Genomic DNA, 23,153 nt, shown 5'->3' on the forward strand with positions numbered 1-23,153 from the left:
TAATCTTAATTGATTCATTATGTGGAAATTAAAGGCAACCTTCCCATTTAAGCTATCTATCTGCTTAATAGTATTGTGTAAGGCTTGCTTCTACTTAGGATAAAAGTTGCTTCGAAAACACACTTGTATCAGGCTGATATTTAGTGTATTTTATGCACCCATTCTTACTATAGTAAGGCTATCATTGTGCAATGGGAGATGTTATCAGGATTGGTCATTTGAAAATAATAAATGCAAGTTTTCAGGAACACCTCTTCAGAGTAATGTCATACTATTGATGACTGATTTTGCTCACAACATGATCCAAACACTTTCACTTGTGAAATAAATCCATTAAATCCCCATCAAAATAGTCATGAAGGTTTACAGACAATTCTTTCAGAATGCAATCACAAACCTGCCATATACTTTCGATCTGACAGTGAAATTTATAGACTTCTCAATGCATCTACTGATGTGTAGATTATTGATTTTTTTATTTTTTATACTATTTTGGCAAGAAATGGTGACAAGAAAAGTAAACAGACATACTGAAGGCATAATTGAAATCAATTCTATTTCAATTTAATTTATCAATACTTTATCAATCTCTGAAGGAAACTCATATTGCTGCATTAAAAACATTATTCAGATGAAATAAAGCAAATCTCAGTGGTAAAAAAACAACAAAAATAGATATTTAGATTATGTTACCTCACATAAATAGATCGCTGGCTGTCTTTGAAGCACAATGCTGCAAATAAAGATGAACAGTTGCACAGGTACTGAGAACTCGTCCCAAACTTTCAAAAACCGATACGTTGACTTGCATTGCATTTCATTTCAGTTACATGGTTAAGCAAAAGGCTTGTGGCCATCCCTGCCATCTTTACTCCACCATATCTGCCTTTTAAGTCAATGGCAACCTAATTGTGCTTGTATCTCAGGCAGATGAGAAATTAACTTTAGTGAGATTTGTATAATATTGATAATATTAATATATGATTTATTTGCAGAGACACAGTATATTTCCAAGTAACTGTGTTGACATTAAATCCTGTGAAAATAAGAATTGTTTTGTTTTCATGAACAAATGATAAGCAAAGATTATCCAAAAAGACGATAAGAGTTGTCCTGCTTGCCCCTTCATTAAAACTGCGCCGCTAGGTTACTTGGGGTTTGAACTGCTGTGCAGAATGTAATTGGAATGTAAATTGAATTAATCCGCAACTGTGCAAACTCCTTAAACAATATTTCATTCACAACAGAACACGGAAAAACATCAAATTTTGAAAGAGAGTATCTGAGGAAAATTACTAGCCCAACTTCAATTTGATGGCAACGACATCTGGGAGCTGAAAAGAGCAGCTGCTGAAGCTTTGTGAGTGGCATGTTGTCCCATTATTGTCTGTTACAGGATACCAGCAGTTCAACAATCCTGGGTCTTCTTTGTGTGATTTTGCATTTCATGATGAGCCAAATGTTTTCAATTGGTGAAAGGCCTGGACAGCAGGCACGCCAACCCAGCACTTGGACCAAACCATGTGCTTGTAATAGATGCAGTTTAGTATTTTCTCTGCAAAATATGCAAGAAAACGATTTTGTGTGCTGATCTGTGAATAAAATGCCGTCAGCCTGAGAGATGTTTTGGTTATGATACGGATTACACAGGAATGAGCAATCTAATAAAAAGAATAGTGTGCAAAAGAAAGAAAAATACAAATATACACTTTCATGCACCCTTATATGTATAGTTATTAAAATCCAGATCCTGTGCACAAGATATCCGTGTGTAATTACGCTATCTATTGACACATAGTAGATGGGGCTGCTTAGCAAGTAGCTCATAAATGCTTCCTCTATATTAGTCACAGACAGTATGAATTCCCTCCTAAAGACCCTTGATCTCAGCATCCCATCGGATGCATTTTGTCTGAGGTTTAGTGATAAACAAAAACTACAATCTGCATTTCAGTTTTGAAACTACTCTCCCTTTAAACTGTGTAAATAAAACTTTGCATAACACGTTCGCACAGCGCTCTACATTAACATACATGATTGGAAGCTACACGTAGCCCAGAGCTACAGCTAAGTGCTGTAATTGCTGACATAACCAAAAAGACACCGTCTGGCCTGAAAAGAAGATGATCAAGGAAACTAAATAAGTGTGCCGAGTGAAAAAACGTGCACTTACTCGTGCACATTGTCCCGCGGCTACACGCGAATTCGTCGACCTCCACGTAGATGAGGGTGCAAATTGTTCATGTTGCAGAGCTAATGCCAGGCAAGTTAAGTGTTTTTTTGTTTATTTTCTGCTGTCAGCAAATGCAGGGCACCCACATCTATTTGTCATTTGAGACAGCAACAACTGGGGCAATGGTGGGGTGTTTGCTGACATACAGCGGCAAGTACACAAGGCCATCGTATCCATCATGAGAGATTGATCCTCCTTCACTAACTTCCAAACTGCTCGCCTGTTTACAGGGGTACAACCCCAACTATCACAAGCTGTAACATAAAGGCAAACCCAAATATAATGTCAGCCTCCCAGGACAAAAACGTGCCAACTGAATGATTTAGCATTAATTCTATCACACAAGCTGTTCACATGTTTCACTTCTCTTTCCTCTGTTATCTCCTCTACTCCTGGCCTCACTCCTGTATTTGGACATGGTGTCAGAAATGAAAACAGTGAAAAATAAAAAAAAAGGAATCGAGAAAATAACAAAAGCTGGGTATGAAAGAGAATGTCATTTCCTGACCCCTGGCTGGATTCTGTGGATTTTACCAAGACAGTTGAGCAAAAGAATTGACTGGCACATTTTACAAAGGTTCACACCATTTACTTGTGGCTTACCTTGCTGAGCTGACTGGCTGGCGAGCCGCTGTTGTTGACAGTGTGGCATTTGAAATTGAGCAACGACTCTCCCACGGCGTCACTCTCTCGGCTCTTGTCCTTGTCAGGGTAGAAATGGTTCTGAGGGAGAGGCAAGGTGGCAGAGGAAGGGGATCTTTGGACCACTGTGCAGGATAAACCAAGGAAGTTTGACGGCCTGATCAGAAATGCCTCCAGGGCTATGTTAGCAGACACCTATTGAATGTATTTCCAAGGTTTAGGAGAGGGGAAGGGAGAAGGGTAGCAAAGGAGAAGGGAGAGCAGAGATTCTTAGTTATTAGTCATTTAGCAGAAGCTTTTATCCCCAGTGACGGCAGGAAGGAGAAAAAATGCAGTAACAAGATGAAACAAAGAGAGGAAGCAATTTATCTTTCTCCTGCATTATTCTGGTTATCTGCTTGAGCTAATTTAACTTCTCATTATTCTAAGCCACAAGAAAAAAGTAAAGCTGTGGGACATTTAGTGAGATAATCAACCTCTGCCCTGACAGAGTGCCGCCTTGAGTGTGGGTGTTACTGCTTGGTAGTTCAGTCATACCTTAGAAATGACCTGATTGTCTCCGGTCAGCGCAAGGTCAGCTATGCGCTCCACGCACTGGACGATCCGAGTGCAAGCCCTGGCCTCATTTTGAGCCATCCACAAAATATGCTCTTCCACCAGCATCATATTACTGGCTATGTCAGATATATAGTCTCCCAGCTGAGAAAATACAAGCACACGTGTATATGAGTAGCTATAGGCACACACACTGAAACTGCGAACATGAAGAGACAGATTCAACATGCACACCGTCATATCTGCCACAATGGCTACATTTAAAACCTCCAGTCTGAATTGTAAGGGAGACAATGGTGTCTTCATTCATTAAAGGGAGATTTAATTTAGATTACCAGCCCCAATTGGGCATAATCGCCTCCTTGAGACAGCAATTCACTATTTACTTATTGTACATTTCATTGTTGCTTCATTTGAAAGTTCTTCATTGGCTGAATGAGGGGGTTCTCATAAGTATTGTCCTAGAAATGATAAAGCTGTAAGTATCTTCTAATAATATCACCTCCCATGTGAACCGTGGTGAGTAACTGCACAAGTGAGAGCTAATATTGATTCCTCCCACTTACAAGGCTCAACACTGTTCCAGCTGCAAAACCTGACCTTTTATATGACGTAAAACCCTCCAACTGCATCTGACCAAATGTTCACTGAGGGTGAAAACATGGCTTTTGTACAAAGAGATGCATCTTCTTATCCACGGCAGCCAATGTTGCTATGGGCAAGAGGAAATTGCACAAGGTAAAAAAGTTAAGCTGTCTGGAATTGATTGAAGGTTGAAGCCAGAATGACGGCTATGTCGCTATGTCTCTTTGAGCAGCCCCTCCCGCTTTCTCTCACTAGCATTCAATGAAAATGCCTCGTCCGTTTGCTCAGTTATGGAAAAGAGGCAGAGCTGCTAAACAAAAACTCATCCATCGTCAAAGAAAAATCATCACCATCAGGAAGCTCTGAATAAGTTTTCAGACCAAATGTGGTTAATGCTTCCTGAGAGATGAATTATCTCAGATGTCCACAGAACCTGTCAGAACACCACATTGAGTTTATGTGGTCTGGCATATAAGTAATCCACGGTTTACTATGGTTTCTCTGTGTTTTCGGATGCAAAATAGACTATCTCGTCGCCTTCAACAGGAAAATTTGCACAATGTGCCTGCTGAAGGGGAGCAAGGTCAACCTGATGGTTCCTGATGGCTCGTTTCACAGAATCATCTAGAAAGTTCTCTGCAGAAGCTGTCTGCAAAAGGGCAGGCATTTAAAACAATATTCAGATCACATGAACCACACAGAACGAGTAAAACAACAGGAGCAACTATCGATTGTTGTCACGCCTACAACAAGCACAATTGAAGGATAAATTCACATTAAAAAGATTTTTACTCTTCTAATTGTGTCTGAGTCCCAGTGCTGGCCTGTTTTCTTGCAGTACCGTGTCTGCTTTTTTTTATTTGCTTGTTTGTTTGTTTGTTTTTCCATGTAAAAATCAGTGGTTTAGCGCCCGTCTGGGATCGGTCGCTGGCAGTGCCTGCTTCTTGGACCCCTTTCTTCCCTTCTGCCCACCTCCTTTGATTGGCCGGTTTCCCAGTCCTCCAGTCCAATCCAAACACAACCGTCTCCCCTCCTGTTTAATGGCGCCGTAAAACTGTCATTCGAGGCAGCTGTGAAATCCTGTGTGAAGCTCACCCTCGTAAGCTCTCACTTTGAGTGGAAGGCTGTCTGCTATGTGCTGTAATGACCCTTTGTTGTGTGCCGAAGTCTTGAGCAACAGTAATTTGTTTGTTAAACTTTTGGTAAAACTTGGCTGCTGTGTTGGCCACAATTGTGAAGTTTAAATTGAAAGGACCGTTGATTCTTTTTCACACTCAATATTCTGTGTCTGCCATTTAGGGTGAGCTTTAGGGGAGCTACTTGTTGCTGTACTCTAGTTTGGTCAGACATAATAGGGTTTTTCGAGTCAATTTCTTAAACTTTTGGCTAATAAGTTCCATTAATCTAAGTTAAATTTATTAAATTAATTTAAATTCAAGTAGCACCCTCCATCCTTAGTTCTCACTTTTGTTTGGATCCCTTTTCATTCAGTTTTGTTTAAACCTTTTTAAAACAAATACTAAACCAATCAAACTCCATTTTATCACCTTGGCATCTTTTATGTTACCACCCATTGTCCCTAGCCAAGCTGGGTCATAACAGTCCACTTTAGGTCTGAGATCACATGCTGTTAAGTAATGTGGTGAATCTCTTTGTTCACTCTTACATCTTTCCGCTTCTCCACGAGCCTCGTCAGTCTCTCCACAAGGTGGGTGACAAAGATGACATCCATGACATCAGTGAAGTGTGCCGCCCTGCTGGTAAAGGCCACTAACTGCTGGCCTAAAGGCTGAGCATTTGTCGTATTAATAGGTATCTGGAATAAAAAGCAATACTTAGCAATGGCATGGAAATGATATTCAGCAATTTCCAATGGAGATGAAGTGTATTCTAACAATTCAAGAAGGCCATAAAATCAAAGTCCTAAAAAAAAAACAAATGTGGTTTATGGTGTGTGAATGACTCCACACTGTTTCTAAGCAGTCCACATCATTAGTTCTTCATGAGTAATGTTACCAGAGTGAGCTCATGCAGCACACGGGTCAGTTCACTGGCATACGGGCACTGAGTGTAGTCCTCCTCAGCCCATCGTCCGGCTCGATCGCAGCGCCGCCAGGCTTTCTTCTCCTTTTGACTGGAGGAGCGAGGAGCACTGCCTGAGGGGTGAGGGGCAGAGCCAAATGTTGAAGGAGCGCAGGGTAAGAAGGCAAGGATGCCGGCCAGAGTCTTTGCCCACCTGCCACACACAAAAAAAAAAATACCACATGTACTGTCTGTGTTCTCAGGACACCTCCCGACTTAAGTGACTTTATTTATTAACTTTATGAATTAACTTCACTGTTTTTCCACTTTGTGCACAAATAAACCAAACACATTACATCTTTGCATATGAGACAATATATGGAAAAGGGATTTACACATAAAGGCGGAGTTTCTAATCATGTAAAATACGACTGACAACTGCACAAAGTCTCCCGTAGCTGATCTCTCAAAAAACAAACAGTACGTACAAGACATTACAGAGCTGTTAATGGAAATGTCACATCTACTGCTTTTTGAGTGCAGCTTACACCTCTGTTATGACTCAGGCTACAACATTATGACAATGCAGCACCAAATTGCCTGCGCACTACTTTTACGAGCACAAAAGTTGACGATGACAAATGTCAGCAAAGATATCCGCGGCAGAAACTTTCACTTGCCTGTCCTTCCTAAAGGGGGAATTCAGTATTAGTGTTGTTTTCATGAGCATGCAAAGTTCACTGAAGTCTCCTCTGAAGCAAGAAATTAGACTTCTTCGATAATGTCATCAAGCACCGAGACTCAGAGCTGCTCTACTGGCCAACCTAAGAAAGAGGCCAAGGTGGTTTTTATAGGCTAATGGATACTTTCCGTTGTCTGGGTAATGCCTCTTAGTGTTTCAATTAAATAAAGCTTGTTTGCTAAAAAATCAAAAGCCAGTCAAACATCCTCCGACTCCATGACAGAAGCCTTCATTTCCCAGATGAAAAAAAGAACTCTTGCTTCTTGGCACTCTTGTACACTTAAGGTTCCATTTATGTGGCCCTACAGCCATAGGAAAGAGTAGTTTTGTATTGATTAAAATGTTCTCCAATCAGAGGGAAAAGCATGTGTCTTACATTGTACAGTATCCTGCTTGGAGCAACATCAAAATTCTACTGAAGAAAAGAAGTCAAAGTAATGCTTAATCTAGAAACCCTTTAATCTAAATTCAAATAAAAGAGCGTGACATAAAGGAGGCTGGTAATCTGTTCTGAGGTTAGAGACCTGCCATCTCTCCGCTCCCCTCCCTTATCTCTATTATTTTCCCTCTCTCCATTTACGCTGCTGCACTAGCAGCAGCTACTTAGTAATAAATGACGTTAATTTTGCCCCCAACAAAAAAACGGGGCTCATTTTCCAGCCCATTACTCCGATCCTCCATCAGAAACAAAGCCTGTGTGCTTGCTGCATTGAAAATGGGTTGTAAAGTACAGCAGCTACAAAGGAGCATACATGACAACAACAAACCTAAAGGGCCGGCGAGTTGGATGATGTGAGTGTGTTTGCACCAGTACGAGGTTTAGAGGTGGTCACGTGGAGTGGAGGGGCCGCAGGGGGAGGGGGGTGTTTGTTCCCCTTTCCATCTAAAACCTTAGTCATGGAAGCAAAAGCTCTTATATTTACAGTGACAGTTCAAAGCCATATTGTGTGTAGGAGTTTCTACATTACATATCCAGTTATTAATTAAATTTATGAACTGACAAGACTGTACTGTACTTACTAAATTCTGGACTTCGGCAGTTAATGAGCCATAACTGGTGCAAAGGAGACCAGGTGTCAGGTAGAACAAAACCCAGCTTAACATTGACAAGAAAAAGACTCAAGTACCTTAACAGCACTGTGTGTGGGAGGGGTAATAACTACAAGGGAGCACTTTGATTACAATATTAATTTTCAACAAATCATACTTTGAAATTGGTAGTATTCTTGCTGAAATAAATTCTATTGAGTCTGCATTGCAGCCTTATTTTAAGGAGAACTCCTGGCATCAACTTTGAAACCAGTGATTACTGTCCATTACTCCTAATTACACAGAATTAGTTGGTACCCTTACGATTTAAAGACATGGTTTATTTTTACAGCCTTTTTCCAACCTCTTTTTCTAACTAAAGCTAAACAAACCCCCACTGTTTAAGGAACAGCTTGACACAGAAAGGTCAAATCTGTTTAGTTTTTACCGGTACTGCTGTCGTGCCTTTGTGAGTGTTACCAACCACTAGCCAAGAGTTAGCCTAGCTTACACTGAGCGCTTATCTGTACCAAAGCTAAAAACAACATCATGTACCTTTCCATTCAATATTTGAGTGTAGTTACTGAAAGCACTTTCTCGCAGACTATTATGCCCAGAAAAAATCTGAAAGACCTTCGTCTAAAGCTAGCGCTGGGTTTGTCCTTTCTGGGCCACTGTAGTGACTTTTTATTTTGTAAATAAATTGCTCTAAATGCTATAAACTTATAAATCCACTTGAAAGTGCAACTTGCAGTTATTCATTCATACTTATTTAACATAACACCTAAATAGAAAATATTAAGTAGTATATCCAATTTTGAGGAAATTTGTGTTCCGAATAGTTTAATGTATTATGAGACCAGTGTAGAAATCCAAATGATAAAGTAGACATTGACAGCAATGCCTCACCAATGCGTCATTTTATGTGGCACGGGGAATATTTAGTGCTCAAACATTCTGTGCAGTCATGGTTATAGTTTTTGCATTTCGAAAGAACGAAAGAAAGAGAGGAAGAAAGCAAAAGCTAACAGCTAGATCTCCTTCCTGAATGAAAACTGTACAGGCGATGAGATGGGACTTTACTAATGCAGCTGTAGGGGGGGGGGGAAGCTATGCGCTGTGCTGATTTTAGACAAGAGGAATATGTAGTAAGTGATTTAATGAAATGCAGAATGGAATGTAGACGCCTGCAGAACCTTGTGAGATTGATAGCTGATACCAGTTTGCAGCCAATTTCACTACCTCCATCTGCATCAGGATGCCCGGACACTGGTGTGCGAATCAAGGTGCTGACACTAATTCAATACTTAATCCTTTATCTCCCTCTTGATTATTCTCCCTATCCGGCTTTGACATGTCTGACATCATTTAACTTAATTTTACTTTGTCATGCAGCGTTATAATATCCTGCCATCTTATCCTTGGGTTTTGTTTTTCTTCCTGTTTAATATTTTAGCAGTAAACAACCACTGTTAGCAACAGATTGCTCACTCATCAGCACATCAGCACAGTCCCCCACTTGCTGTCCTTACACCACAAATCATTTCGCTCTGATGGATGATATTTCTCCAAATCGTTCACTTTTCCTGATCTTTTTTACGCTTATCGGGCTCATAGATATGGCTGTGTGTCATGTGCTTGTGCACTTCGACTTTTGATCTCAATCAGAGTAAAACTTCTTTGTGGATGTTTTTTTTATTATTATTATCACTATTGCTAAATTCTTCTTGACTCTACTCTCCCTCATGCCATGTCACTACAAAGCGGCATCTTTTTTAAAGTACAAACTTTGATACTAAAATGGCTCTAAATATTATTGTAGTGCATATGGTGGGTTGCTTACTTCAAAATTGCACTTTAAATACTGGTAAGCAGATTTTTTTTCTATTTAGATGCACTTATCTCGCTACTACCTCAAATTTAGTTCCGTTTTTGTTTTTATTTACCCTTTACTCATTTTTTCCCCCAAATCAGCCAATGACACTTAATGAGACTCAGAGTGCAGCAAGGGTCAGAGACTGTGGCTGTTTCTCTGCAAAGACCTGACTCCATGAAAACTTGATGAAGAGACTCATACTCTAACAAGGCATGGAACTCCAGGGGAACAAGAGGAGAACTCTGTATCATGGTATCCAGGATTTAATCTTGAGTTTAGTTTTAGTTTTGTTAGATTCTTGTTTTTATTAAAATAGATTTGGTCTTGATTTACTTGTTTGTTTTTGTAAACCTTCTGTTCTGTCTTTTGCTTTATTTCCATTTTTAGTTTGAAGGTTTTGTGGTCCTGTCCTGCTTCCTTTCTTTGTACATTTTCTCCCTTCTTGATCTTGATTGTTGCGCCCCATTGACAATCAGCCGTACGTGTATATAATTGATATGTGATAGTATTTTGATAGAATTTTCAAAGTCTTCAGTTCTCTCACCCACCTGCTTGCTGTTCCCTGCATTTGGAGCTCATCTTTCCATTCCTTCTAACTGTTATAAAAACCATCAGAGTTTCTCATGTGGACCACATCTTTTTTGTGCCAGATGGTGCCAGGATGCAAGGTGACTTACCTGAAATCCCCCTTGTTGTTGTTTACTCTGTCAGCTGGGCAGTACGGGGCTGATGTCTCCACTACGACTATCTCCATTTGTTGGGAGGTGTTTCCACGGGAACTGGTCACCAGGCACTCCCAGCTGCCAGCAATGCTCACGTCAATACTGGAGAGGATAACCTCGCTGGAGGAGAAGTTCAGACAGGGAAATGTGTAAACGTGTGGTTTTAGGTTAATGTTGCTGTGGCACGTGTATCGTGAGCTTCTTTCTTCAAACTTTAAATTTCGATCACAGTGCTAAACTTTGATATCCTCATATCGACGGTTAAATGTACTGAATCAGTTTTGCGAAGCAATTTTAGGGATTCATTTTGAATTGGGCTGTCAGTAAAAGTTAGTCAAACGGCAGAAGGATTACGGTTAGGATAACGTCTAAAGGATTCTGTAAGAGGTGAGATGTGTCAACTACAAAATCCAAGTCATTTAATAAACCCTTGTGTGTGTGACGGCTCAAAATGTTGGCTGTGACTTAAGGTCATCATTTAGGCTCATCTTTTCTACTTTTTCACACCGATTTCTATCTCAAAGGAAAAGGTCTGTTTAAACAAAGGATGGCAGTGAAAATTTAGACCCTTCTTCGCAAAGGTGACTCATCTCGAGGATTTTATCTCTGAAAAGAAAAAAACAAAGAATAAAAGCAGTGGGGATCGCTAAGCAACATGGATAATTGCCATGGAAATACGGCCTTCTTCAGATACCACCTGTTTAATTTCCACATAGAATTCAGTAGTAGTAAAATACCGCTGTTCCATTTGCCTTGCGTATACTTTGAAAGCTAAAACCTTTTAAGGGAGTTCATTAGCTGATGATTTTATTTTATCATTCATTGTTCCTAATGAGTTTATAGTACGCCATAAGTTGCAGAACTGTATAGAGTTTGTAAAAGCAACCCAGAGAACAGGGCTCCACAGGTAGGGATGGATGTCCACTGACATAAATCCTAAGTGACTAGTTCATAATCTACTTTCTGTGTCAATATGCTTTAAATCTGGCACAATCATTTTAGGCTTGAGCCTTTCCCAGCATGTATTTTACAAAGAACACAACGCAAACAGTCAAAAGCCCAAGACATTCATGTCTCCTGGCCCTTCAAACCAAGGTGTATTTACCTGACATGGATCTGTGCTGTGTGTGGAAAGAAACTGAAGCATCAAACCTACATCAGTAAAGCAGCTCTCAGTTCAGTTATTCCCTATTCTAATCTAATCAGTTGTGGATTCCAAATCAAGGTGGAACCTGGAGGAGGGAGAGAAAGACTAGCAGAGCTAAACAAACTGAACATATTGTGCTTTGTGACTACTCTACATTTATGATCTGAACGTACAAGTAACCCGTTTATACAGTAACATTTTCTGGAGAAATCACATCACGCTCTCATGAGAACTCATCTCCACTGTTGGTTGTTTTGTAAGAGAAGGAGAGTGTGAATCAGAGGTTGATGTTATCATTCCCCGAACCAAACGGGCAGATGCCTTTGCTCTGATGACTTTCTGTGGGCGACTTCTGAAAATGAATAAAATGAGTCCTGATTTCATCTTTGTTGTTTCACTAAAGCTCTCTTTTCTGATTGCTTTTCTAAAAGGCCCTAAATCAGATTTGAACGCTTGACTGAGATGATGACATTCTGGGCTGCAGAACAAATGTGTGTGCTTGTGAGTGACTGACTGACTGTGAAAACATGCGCTATCTAATCTACGATTTAGGCACCCCAGGGCATTTTTAGTTAGTTCTGAAAACTATCATTGAATGCATTGGTCAGGAGCTTTCTGTGTGGCATACTGGCATGTAAAAAAATTATCATATCATGACTATGACAGCATTCTTCGCAGGACTTTACATTATGAATTAAGTGCTCTCTAATTTGCAACGGTCCATCTCTTTATATATCTCATCAAAGAATTTGTTTAGGTAATACTGAGAACTACATTTCTTACCAAGGTTTCACATGATGGATCTGTCTCACACAGTTTCACTCAGTCTTTCCATCACTCACTTTATTTTCTCTTCCCACCTCCTCTTTAAAACAATATCCTTCCACTTCCAGAGGGCGCAAAGTCACTTTAACTTGTGAATGGGCTTTAAATTGAAACCTTCTGGGCTCAGTCCAACTAACAGTCAGCCCCTGCAATAAAGTAAGGACAAAAAATACACTATATAAGATTATATAGTATCTGAAATGTTATCTAATCAGATATTGTACATGTACTGTATATTGTGTGGTAATGTGGAAGTGTGGATGTCTCTTAGTCATGGTTATGAGACTGTATTTGCACAAAATTAATATTACATAGAGACCATAATTTACTTAGTGCTTGTCAAAGCCCATGTTTCCTAAAATATTGTAGAACAGATGAAGTAACTGGCCCAAAATAATTACTGGGCAAACATTTAAAATTGGAGACTGTTCATGGTAATACGGCCAATATCCATCCATCCATTCAATTGTCTATACCCTAAATTCAGGGTCGGCGGGGTGAGGAATATCTCAGCTACCATCTGGTGAGAAGTAGGGTACATTCAGGTCACCAGTCCATTACAGAAATGGCCAATAAATGGGTAAAATAATAAGTGACCTGTAATGGTTGTGAGGGTAACTGTGCAAAAATGGGATCGAGCCCTGATCATGACGGTTTTCTAACGCAGCGCCAGCAGTTTTGAACTTTAAGCAAAGTGATGAAACTGTCTAAAGCCAAGTAGAAAGTGACACTTCATCATAATGTGTTGTGTCAATAGAATGTGTTTTAGACAAAACTATGATCCTTTTCTAACCCTAACCAAGTAATGGTATTTCCTAAACCAAACCTGAAAGTCCATCCATCCATTTTCTATACCCGCTTAATCCAATTCAGGGTCACTGTCATTGGAGGAGAGGCAGGGTACACCCTAGATGGGTCGCCAGTCCATCAGAGAGCCACACAGAGACAAATAAGACAGACAATCATGCATGCTCACACTCACCAATCAAGCTAGCACGCATGATTTATGAGGCTGGAGTACCAAAATCAAAAGAGAGCACCCACGCATACACAGGAAGAACATGCAAACTCCACACAGAAAGGCCCCGGCTGAGATTCAAATCAGGAACCCTTGCTTGCTGTGAGGCGATGCAGCCTCAAACATGGAAGTGAAAAAGTATTTTAGAAAAGTGTCTTTGTGTTATTGATGGAAGATATGTTGGTGTCAACCTCACGTTTCACAAAAGCTCGTGGTTAAAATGAAAATGCTTAGGGGGTGCTTTGGGAAGCTTTTGGCTGGTTCTTTACAGGAAAGCTTTATGAATCATATCTAAGGGTATAAATGAAGTGCTTGGATGACCCGTTACAGTTGGACGACTTGCTGTAAAATGTAGGCATTTTGGGTTGTTTCAGAATGCAGGCTGACTGTTTTGGGATCGTTTTCTGAATTCCCAGAAGAAAAGAAAAATAAATGTGATTCTGGTCGATACTTGTGGTTCTATATGAAAAAAAAAAACTTTGTGTTTTGTTGGGTTTTTTTTTTTTACTCCTTCTTCTGATCTTCCTGTACCTTGGCTACAAAGACATATCTTGTAGCCTGGCAAAGATAATTCTTTTACGGCAGGAATTCTCAATCTCCCTTACAATGTAATGCAGAGCAAGCGCATAGATAAAGGCTGGAGTAGTGTAACTTAAAGAGCTTTGTAGCCCAGTAACACCAAAAAATGTTTAACATGGACACAATAAGGTTGAAAATTGTAAGACGGCAACGTACCGCTGGGTTAACCTAACCTTTCACAGCAGAGATCACAGAGAGGTCATTAATTGATAGTGGGAAGGGATGTAGAACATGAAAGAATCTTTGACGTGAAAGTCCACGACTAAACCCTCCTGAAAGTAGCTATTCATTGCAAATTATTTACAGTATAGAATTTTTTTTACTGTACACCCCGTATAGCAATGTTAGCGATGATGCGGCTTGGTCATTACATGCATGCAAATGCGGGACACTGTGCTGCTGTCCTTCTCTGTGTCAATGAATTGTCAACAGAGGGGACAGTTACATCATTGTTGGACATGTGCCAACTGTCAAAAAGCAGGGAAATGTTCAGGGAAATACCAACTCCCCTTAACCAGCAACACAACACGCCCGCCTACCTCCTATCATACATGAACACGATAACTGCCCAACCTCACCTCTCCTCTCCCTGTCTCTGAATGAAAACGTGACCGCTGAAGTCTTTTCATCTGAGAGAGCCTGATCAAAAGTGTCTCTGTAGAGCTGCTGCACCAGGACAAAACAAGAAAAGTAGAGCAGCCAGTTCAGTTTTCTGAAAAAAGGGTCATTTTCACATAATAAAAATATGAAGAAATCACTCCACGCAGTGACAAGCCACACACAAAGAGCTGGCCTACATCCACAGTAACACTGCACCATTGTGGAGCAGCTCCCAGAGGACTCATTAGGAACAGTGATGCTTGTGCACAGATATTCAACTATTTGTTTACATAATGTTGCTTATGAGAGTGTAAACTTTCAATCTGTCCCCACTGCTCAACAAATGTTCCCAAACTGTGACATTTTAATTCATTTTCTGATCACAGTTGGTGAATTTGTGTGACAAAGGATGGCACTTAGGATGGCATTTCATCATAAGCTCAAGAGTTTTTCAAAATATTTTTATGCTAAAAAGAGTACGTACGCACCTTGTACACACACACAAACACACACAAGCGCATAGTGACATAATTCCCTCTGATATAATGAACATAATATTCCCATTGTAGCAGCATCCATCAAGTCATTTCCCCGGTTGCCAGAGCAAATGTTGCTGCATCAAAGCTTGTAAACACACTGCTGGATTGAAGACAGAAGTAAAAAAAAAAAAACAGGCAAATAGTCCAACAGAGGCAGAAATTTTAGAAAAAACCTGTCAGATTGAATCAGACTGGCCTTTGAGTCCTGTGTTTGAACTTGTTGTTACACTCAATGTATTATAGTTACGGTAACATGTAACATATGGTATCAATAGATCAATCAAAAATGGGATTCCTGTGCTGACCTTTTCAGGTAACATATCCATTACAATATATCTATACACTGATTAATATACATCTGACATTTGTTCTGAAATCATCATCTTTTTAAGATCTTTTTCAGACAAACATTCATGTTGTGAAATTTCTCTCTGCCAGTACTTTAATAAATCTAAAGGACCATTAACATCTTTGGAACAACCTACTGCAGATTAAAAATATGTTTTATTCATTAAAGAAATGGTTTCTGGTAAGCAGAAAATTTGTAGAACTCTAGGACATTTTCATAGGACCTTGATAGCACAGCAATTTGAACTTTTCACGCTGTTATTCATGTGCAAATAAAACAAAAATATTAGATATGTATAGAATTTAAGGAAATAAAGTTAGTTTAAGAGCAAGAATGAACCATTCAATATATAAAAATCAATTATAAAGAGCTTCAAAGACATAACTCGCAAAGACAGGAAGGATTAGCAAAGAAGCAGAGAGAAAAGATTTCCTCTTTTCTTTGCCTTCAGTAATATTTCCAAACCAGGTTCTTCATTTTGTGCAAGATTAGCCTGATTAAAAATGGAGAGGATTAAGAAAGATGCATCCAAAGTGTCTGCTGCAGTTAGCTACAGGGCTCTAAAATGTTTGATTAATGAAACATGAATCACAGGCTGGTCCCACTGCTCTAGCATAGCTAATACTGGAAGCTTGGCCTGACACCATTACTCAGCAGGAGTTTGGCCTACGTTGCAGAACCATCAGGCCTCATGGGGCCTGTTTCTTTGCTGCTGCTCCCTGTGAGCAATGTAAACGGAGCAGCTTATCATCCCACCTGCGCCAGCAAATGAGAGACCGTGATGACAGAGCACAGTGTGAAAATAGGGGGGGGGGGGGGGGGGGGCTGAAAGTTATACAAAAAAAGAATACCATAAAATAACACACAATAAAAGTCACATTTCACATAAAGACTTGATCTTCTGCCATTTCAATGAGCAAAAGATCCGTCATGTTTTGCAGTGTCTGCAGCGGCTGCTGGCCTGACTCAGCCTGAAGAGGGATAAAGCAGAATTCAGTTGCTAAATATTTGGGTTCACCTTCAAAGGAGGTCACTTTGCTGAGGCTTTAGCTTCTCTGTTCACATTGCTGCGACACTGTGCGACAAATCCAGGCGGCAGGGGTTTTAAGCCACGCGTTAAATCCTGTGTATTCAGTCTTTTCCCCTCTGATGGGCCATACGGGGCAAGGCTGACTGATTCAGAGGACAGTTATTCAAGGTGAACAACATCAACTTGGACAGAAATTACTAATAGATTGCCTACTGTTGCTAAACAATCTTTGAAAGCATCTGGCATATCAACTGCCAAAACATTAGTCAAGTTTTATTTATTTATTATTCATTGACTTTTACATAACAATTGCTGGAATAGTAAAGCCAGAAGATTTCAGCACCACAGCTCAACACTGCGATATAAGATACGGTGGAGGGGGAAGAGTGAACTTAAAACCGTCCGCAGCAGATTGTTTTTGTTGGAACAGACTCTATTCTACACTCGTCAGCTATGGAAATAATCTGCTCTTTGCAGGTTTCTACGGGAGGGAGACATCGTTAGGTGCCAAAAGAAACATGACCCAAATAGGTTCCACCTGGCGGAGAAAATTGCATTATTTGTGGAGGGGCAGTTGGTAATTACAAGAGGGGCCCTCATCAAAATGAGGGTGTGAAGACATTTGTTGGGACACGTAGCTGCAAAAGTTCAGCAGGATTCATTTTGATTAGGAGCAGAGGTGGACAAAGTGCTGTTTGGGGTGATGAGATTCAACAGGGCAAGTGCTGGAACAGCAGTCAGCCACCAGCCAACATAGAGGGTCCGCTGCACTTCTTCAAACAATGACCCAAACACGGTGGGCATCTCAGTTCGATTGTTGTGACTTCAAACTTAAATCTCACTTCTTCTGATGTCACCATACCAGCGGATTTTGCTTCTCTTAAGTTGAGCGGTGGAACTGAGCATTCAGACGTTATAAAGTAGAGCCGTGTTTAAATGAAGTCAGATGCAATCAAAGTGCTCATGGGGAGCTGCAGTTAGTTGTTCGGGCAGTGCTTGGTGGGGTAGACTGTGAACCTTTGGAAATTAAAAGTTTTTCCTTTTCCTCTTCCATTTTTTAAGTGAACCTTTAGAGACGTGTCTTGTCACACTGTGACCGTGTAGCAAGAGTTGGATCTGAATTTTCAGTCTATTTGCTTTTTGGTAGCTGAATCCATGTGGCATAAAGCCTTGTGTTTTTATTTTGAAGCAGATTATATTTTGCGTGCAAAATATCAATTTGGAAAATAAGCAGTATATTTGACCACCAAATTACATTCAGTGGATATAAATACACATTTCTGGGGCAACTGGCAGCTAAACTGGTGAAGCAGTTAGCTAACATACAAAGACTGAAAGTCTACATGACCGCAGGCGAGCACTTGATTCTCTGCCCGTGGCCCCTTGCTGTATGTCATTCCTCTCACTGTCTGCGTCGCTCCACTGCTGAGCAAAGTCTCCTGGAGCCCATAATCCTATCACACGGAATTATAAAGAAGCATAAAGTCAAACTATTCCAGTCATAGTTACCAAATAAATTGTATAAGTGAACTGTAATACCTCAGTCTTTACCACTGTGGTAATGTTAGCCCCTGAGAAGAAGGTGACATAAACAAAAAATACATTCTATCTTGTTATTCATTGTTGTGGCCACAGCTATGACTGGGAATGACTACCTGCAATATGGTAAGCTATTTTGAAAGAAAAAAAAAACATGTGACATTCAGAGTAAAATGACTGATGGACTTATCCAGAAATTGAGCTGAAAAACTGTTGGTGTTCCTGTTGCCAAATAAACCACACAATAAGAGGCATTCCGGCCCTGTTGACACAGGGAAACATTTTTCTGTCAGCTCTCCATCAATATTTATGTTGGAGAGGCCAAGTCAGAACTGCCAACAGTTAAAATAATCAACACCAATGTGCTCCTGCATCTGTACCCTGTTGCCTCAGTGTAACGTCAAACGCGGTTACGATAACCCACACACAGAAATACACACACACACACATCCACATCCACACATGCCACACATGAAAACAAAGACAGGAAGAGGCTTGTGGCAATGTACACCATAAAATAATGTGCAAACGCATGTGTTGACGTTCTACTCTGTCACTGCAATTATGATTCAGCATCTGTTCCTTTTAGCATGTGATCAGGTAGTGCTCTGCCAACGCTTGAAGGGGGGGGGGGGGGGGGGGGGGGGGTGTCGGGGATTGGCTGGACAGCCAATCTCGAGAGACAAGCTGCAGATTGCTCTGAGATGTTGGAGTGCTGCCAAACCAATTTTGTCCTGTCCTTTCAGATCCTTATCAAGGGCACCAATAACAAAAGGTAAATCACGGCTCATCTGAGTGAATGAGAGATGGAGAGGAGGGTGTTTCTGTGTGTATACATACGACATTACATCTGTGTCTCTGACGCCTGCGTCAACGGCTGTGCCGCTCCACAGTTTAATACAAGTGTGTCTTTGTGTGTCAGTGCAACAGGTCAGTCATCAGCCAATCAGCACTCAGCTCAATAGTCCCTCATCCATCCTTCCTCCCCCACTCTCCTCTCCCTCCTCTTTGTGTACCTGGAGAGCAGGCAGCAGTCGTGCAAAAGGGTCTCCTCCACATAGATGCCCCGGTCCTCCTGCGTGGTCACTATGTGACCGTTATGACGCCAATGCAGCTCTACTGATGGGTCCAGGTGGGAGGCTGTGCACTGCAGGGGCAGCCGGTCTCCACGGAAAACAAGCTGCCTCTGGGAGGGGATTAGCTGGAACAGGGGTATTTCTAGAGGACCATCTACAAGATAAGGAGGATACAGAAGAAAGTCAGGCTTCTAAACCTTTCCCTTCCTCCATAGTGAGGTGGAAAGTAGAGGTCGTTCATAAAAGTTACCGTCTACAAATACGACATTACATTATTTGAAATCAGACTTATATCGAACATGCACATTCACCCACAACATGTATATTCCTCCTGGGGAATCCATGCATGCAAAGGTATCATATATTCATCCAAAGTACTGATAAGACACACAGCTAAGGTCACGCTCCCGCCCCATCGTTCGCACATGTGTGAGAAAACAGCAGCAGACAAAAGGGTGCAGCCTTGAGCACTCCCTGGACTCTCCCTGACACCCACCATGATCACAATGGAAGTCTGTTGCATCACCAGTGACCCAGTGACACCATTACCCACCTATCAGGCGGCAGAGCTCAAAAGTGCTTCAGAATGTAGCTAGAAAAAGGGCAAGATTATTAGAGCCAGAAAACTGTATAAACTTGGTTAGTTATAAGAACCCCGCTGAGCTTATCATACCGTCGACTCATGAAGTAAAAGATGATTCTGTGTTATGTGACTGTGATGAACCCACTGAGATGTACTAGTGTTGCATGTTTTGATTGGCAATGAATAAGACATTCTTTTAAAAGCTGCTAACACATACTTGGTTGCATACATTTTTTGTACATACATTTTTTCAATCCATGAAAGTCCCTGAGTGTGCTCTAAATAGCAGCGGGATCAGGTGCTTGGCCTTGGTTTGTTTTTCAGTGAAACGTGTTTTGTCTACCTGGTAATCCAACATCTTAGTCCTGAAGGCTCTTACTGATCCATGCATTGCTTTGAAAGAAGACAGCATTGACATATTCATATTCTATTCTCTGAGTCTGGTAGAAAGCTTAAAGGTCAACAGTTTTAAATTCACCATTAACAAGTCTCAAACTGAGCTCCATTGAAAACCTTGGAAAAAGCCGAAATTGTGTCATTAATTGCACATTAATTAAACACTTAACTTATGTATTCTGAGTCCACAAAATTGGTCAATTTGCATTCATTATGATGATGGCAACAATTCTTATTAGTGATTAATCATCATCTGTGATTATATAAGGCAACATGCTTTTGATAGCATTAAAAACTCATCAGAAATACTAAAGCCGTCACTCCTCTGTAATCACTTGGTGAACCTGTTAAGTGTGTTACAACAGAAGTATGAATACAACAGTAGCTGAGGCTTATACGTGACACGCAGCAGAAACAGTATGGGGCCACTGACTGTTGACTTGGCCGATGCCGATAGTGTTGAGCCATGCATCAGAGTGTGGCTGCTCGCCTTTACCCACAAGACACTGTCAGAGAGAAATGCAATTATTGGTTGTGTGAGCTGGAGCAAGAGACATGGAGACAGGGGCAGAGGCAAGATATACATGCCTCTATGTGCTGGAATTAAGAGCACATAAGCATGGCTCAGTCTCTGGAACCAACGTTGATGCATCATGGCTATTAGTGATTTTCTGTCACAACACAGCCTGACCCTAAAACATAACTTGCTTATTTATTCATTCAAATCTTTTTTTTAAATATATCATATATATCTATACATATACATATATATATGTACACATCCATACATATACATACACTATGTGTATGTATATATATTAAAACACTATTTTCAAATTCAAACAAGTAGATATTCTCATTCTCATACTGATACTCCTGAGCGTTCTTTCTGAAATCAAAGTAATCTAAATGAGGTGTGTGACTGAATATCAGCGACTCATAACACAAACTATGTTAAGGTATATTCAATTAAAGTTTTTGAATAATTAAATCATCTGAGGCATGCAAAATGCTTAAGGGCACAGACCTACATGCGATATTTCATTTAATGACATGACTGTGTTGTGTAGCTGAACCACTGTCATCATACAATAAAAACCGCCTCATGAAGCAGAATTTTTTCAGACAGTGCCTAACATGCTATGTTAGCTCTGCATGTGCTCCATGCCTGCCTGTTGCTCTCTAGCCAGCAGTGTTAAAGGGGCAGAGGGCCATAGCTTGATGAGTCTAACAGACACCTCTGACCCCAACACAGGAAGCACCTGATTCTGTCAGGAAGCAGCACACGCTCCTCTGTTCCCTCTCATTTGCAGGCAGCACCTGACCTGTATTATATGAGGGACTAGGGCTCATAGCTGGAATGTTAGGGGCAAACATCTGTTAGTCGTCACAATGGAGCCGCTGGAGAAAGAGAGGCATCTTCAATGACATACCTTAACAAAAACTATGGGGGGGGGGTTAGTCATGTAATATGGATATTTTTCATAGTATGTGACATTGGATGAGGGATATTTATAACTTATCCCATCCTCTTTCTTGACAATAAGAACATGGTATCAACCACTGATTTCCCTCACAAAGTGCAGCCGTGTCAAATTAATAAGCATCAAATAACATTAAAAAATCTGTTAGTCTGTGCAGCGTAGTGCATCCAACAGAAAACTGGTTGTTGCCAAGTAAAATAATAAGGTAGTGGAAGATGGAGTTGTACTGTGCAGTGCCGAATGGAAGCCAAGTATGGCAAGAGCAGGGAGACATTTAACGTTATCACTGTAATCCCATAAAGGATGCTTCAGGGCCTGAAAGGAGTGCTCTTTCTCCGGCTGCTGGATTCCTCTCTTGGCTCTTACTTGGCTCACACTAGACTGAGCAGAATTACCCTGTAATTGCTTTGGATTGTTTTGTGTAAATGAAAAACACATCCAGTTAGGATTACAAGAAATAATGTAATTTGTAAGGGTGGGACATGTACATGGTGTACAGAAGCAAACATTCCACCTGATTAGTCCTCTGCAAGCTGTGCCACATGATGCACACAGCACATCTTCATATAATGCACCATTTTTTTCAAAAACAAACACAAAGCCATACCTCCAACATCAACCAAATGTTTTCTCATTCCAGTGCAATGTACCCTGCACGATCAAGATGTAAGAAAGGAGTGGTGGATGGTTCTATCACATATGAGATACAATTCCCCTGTGGACCACAGCACGAAGAAATAAAATAAAGAAACAGAGGGAAGACAGAGGGAGGCAGGGAGAGAGGTTGGGGAAGGCTACCTGCACACTCTTTGAGATAAAAGAAAGTATAGACAGTTAGATTTCTCTTCACTGTTGCTGAAAGCTTACAGTTGGTAAGGAAGTCATTTTGCTTTGCTTAACTAACTGTTTAATACACCCACAGCTACTGACCCCATATTAACATAAGTGGCTTAATCGGTCAGCCTTTAGACTCCTCTATGGTCTTATAAATCGTGTGTGGGTCCCAAAACTTAGACACCTGGTGCAATTTTCTTTTCTCTTTCTTTCTCAGCATTGCTTTTTTGTTGGATGCCAGGACAATTTGCTACATAGCTTTTTATATGAGGGATTACCCATTCTCCTAAAGAACAGAGCGCGGCACACTTTATCTGCACTTTATCTGAGGATTTGTTAGTTGCAACACCTGCAGCCCAAGCTCCGTCCTCTGGGCTTTCGAGGCTATGTAACCTGCAACCTAAAGAAGCGGCACATATCCAGGCAAAAGGAAAAACAACCACACAAGGACCATTTTCCGAAGCAGTTTTTGCTTGAGGTTTTCTCTCTTGCAGTGTTGTGCTAATTCATTGCCTTATATGAAGTTTCTATTCTAAAATGACATGGAAACCAAGTCAGATTAATTTTGTGCACTTGTATAATTTGGGGATTCATTACATTCAGCCGGTACACCTAATTATCAAAAGTGAAAATTATGTAGAGGATTATCCCGCGACTGCGGGAAATCCAGTGCTAAAAATGATGCAGAAAAACTCACAACGCTCAGTTTAATAGGTATGTGTGGAAATGCTATTAAACGTCTAATTTT

General features: G+C 40.6%; 1 protein-coding gene across 1 annotated transcript in view; it reads right to left on the reverse strand.

Annotated features, from left to right (window-relative positions):
• Positions 1 to 23,153, reverse strand: part of LOC140313362 (adhesion G protein-coupled receptor A3) — a 156,467-nt gene that overhangs the window by 98,863 nt on the left and 34,451 nt on the right. The window contains exons 7-12 of the mRNA XM_072391437.1: positions 19,049 to 19,262; positions 10,362 to 10,526; positions 6,032 to 6,251; positions 5,682 to 5,831; positions 3,413 to 3,574; positions 2,837 to 3,070 (exon numbers count right to left, since the gene is read on the reverse strand). Coding sequence (XP_072247538.1) covers positions 2,837 to 3,070; positions 3,413 to 3,574; positions 5,682 to 5,831; positions 6,032 to 6,251; positions 10,362 to 10,526; positions 19,049 to 19,262 — 1,145 coding nt within the window. The remainder of the gene's footprint in view (positions 1 to 2,836; positions 3,071 to 3,412; positions 3,575 to 5,681; positions 5,832 to 6,031; positions 6,252 to 10,361; positions 10,527 to 19,048; positions 19,263 to 23,153) is intronic.

The sequence above is a fragment of the Leuresthes tenuis genome, unplaced genomic scaffold (assembly GCF_036924035.1).
Source record: "Leuresthes tenuis unplaced genomic scaffold, fLeuTen1.0.hap1 SCAF_8, whole genome shotgun sequence".
Lineage (NCBI taxonomy): Eukaryota > Metazoa > Chordata > Actinopteri > Atheriniformes > Atherinopsidae > Leuresthes > Leuresthes tenuis.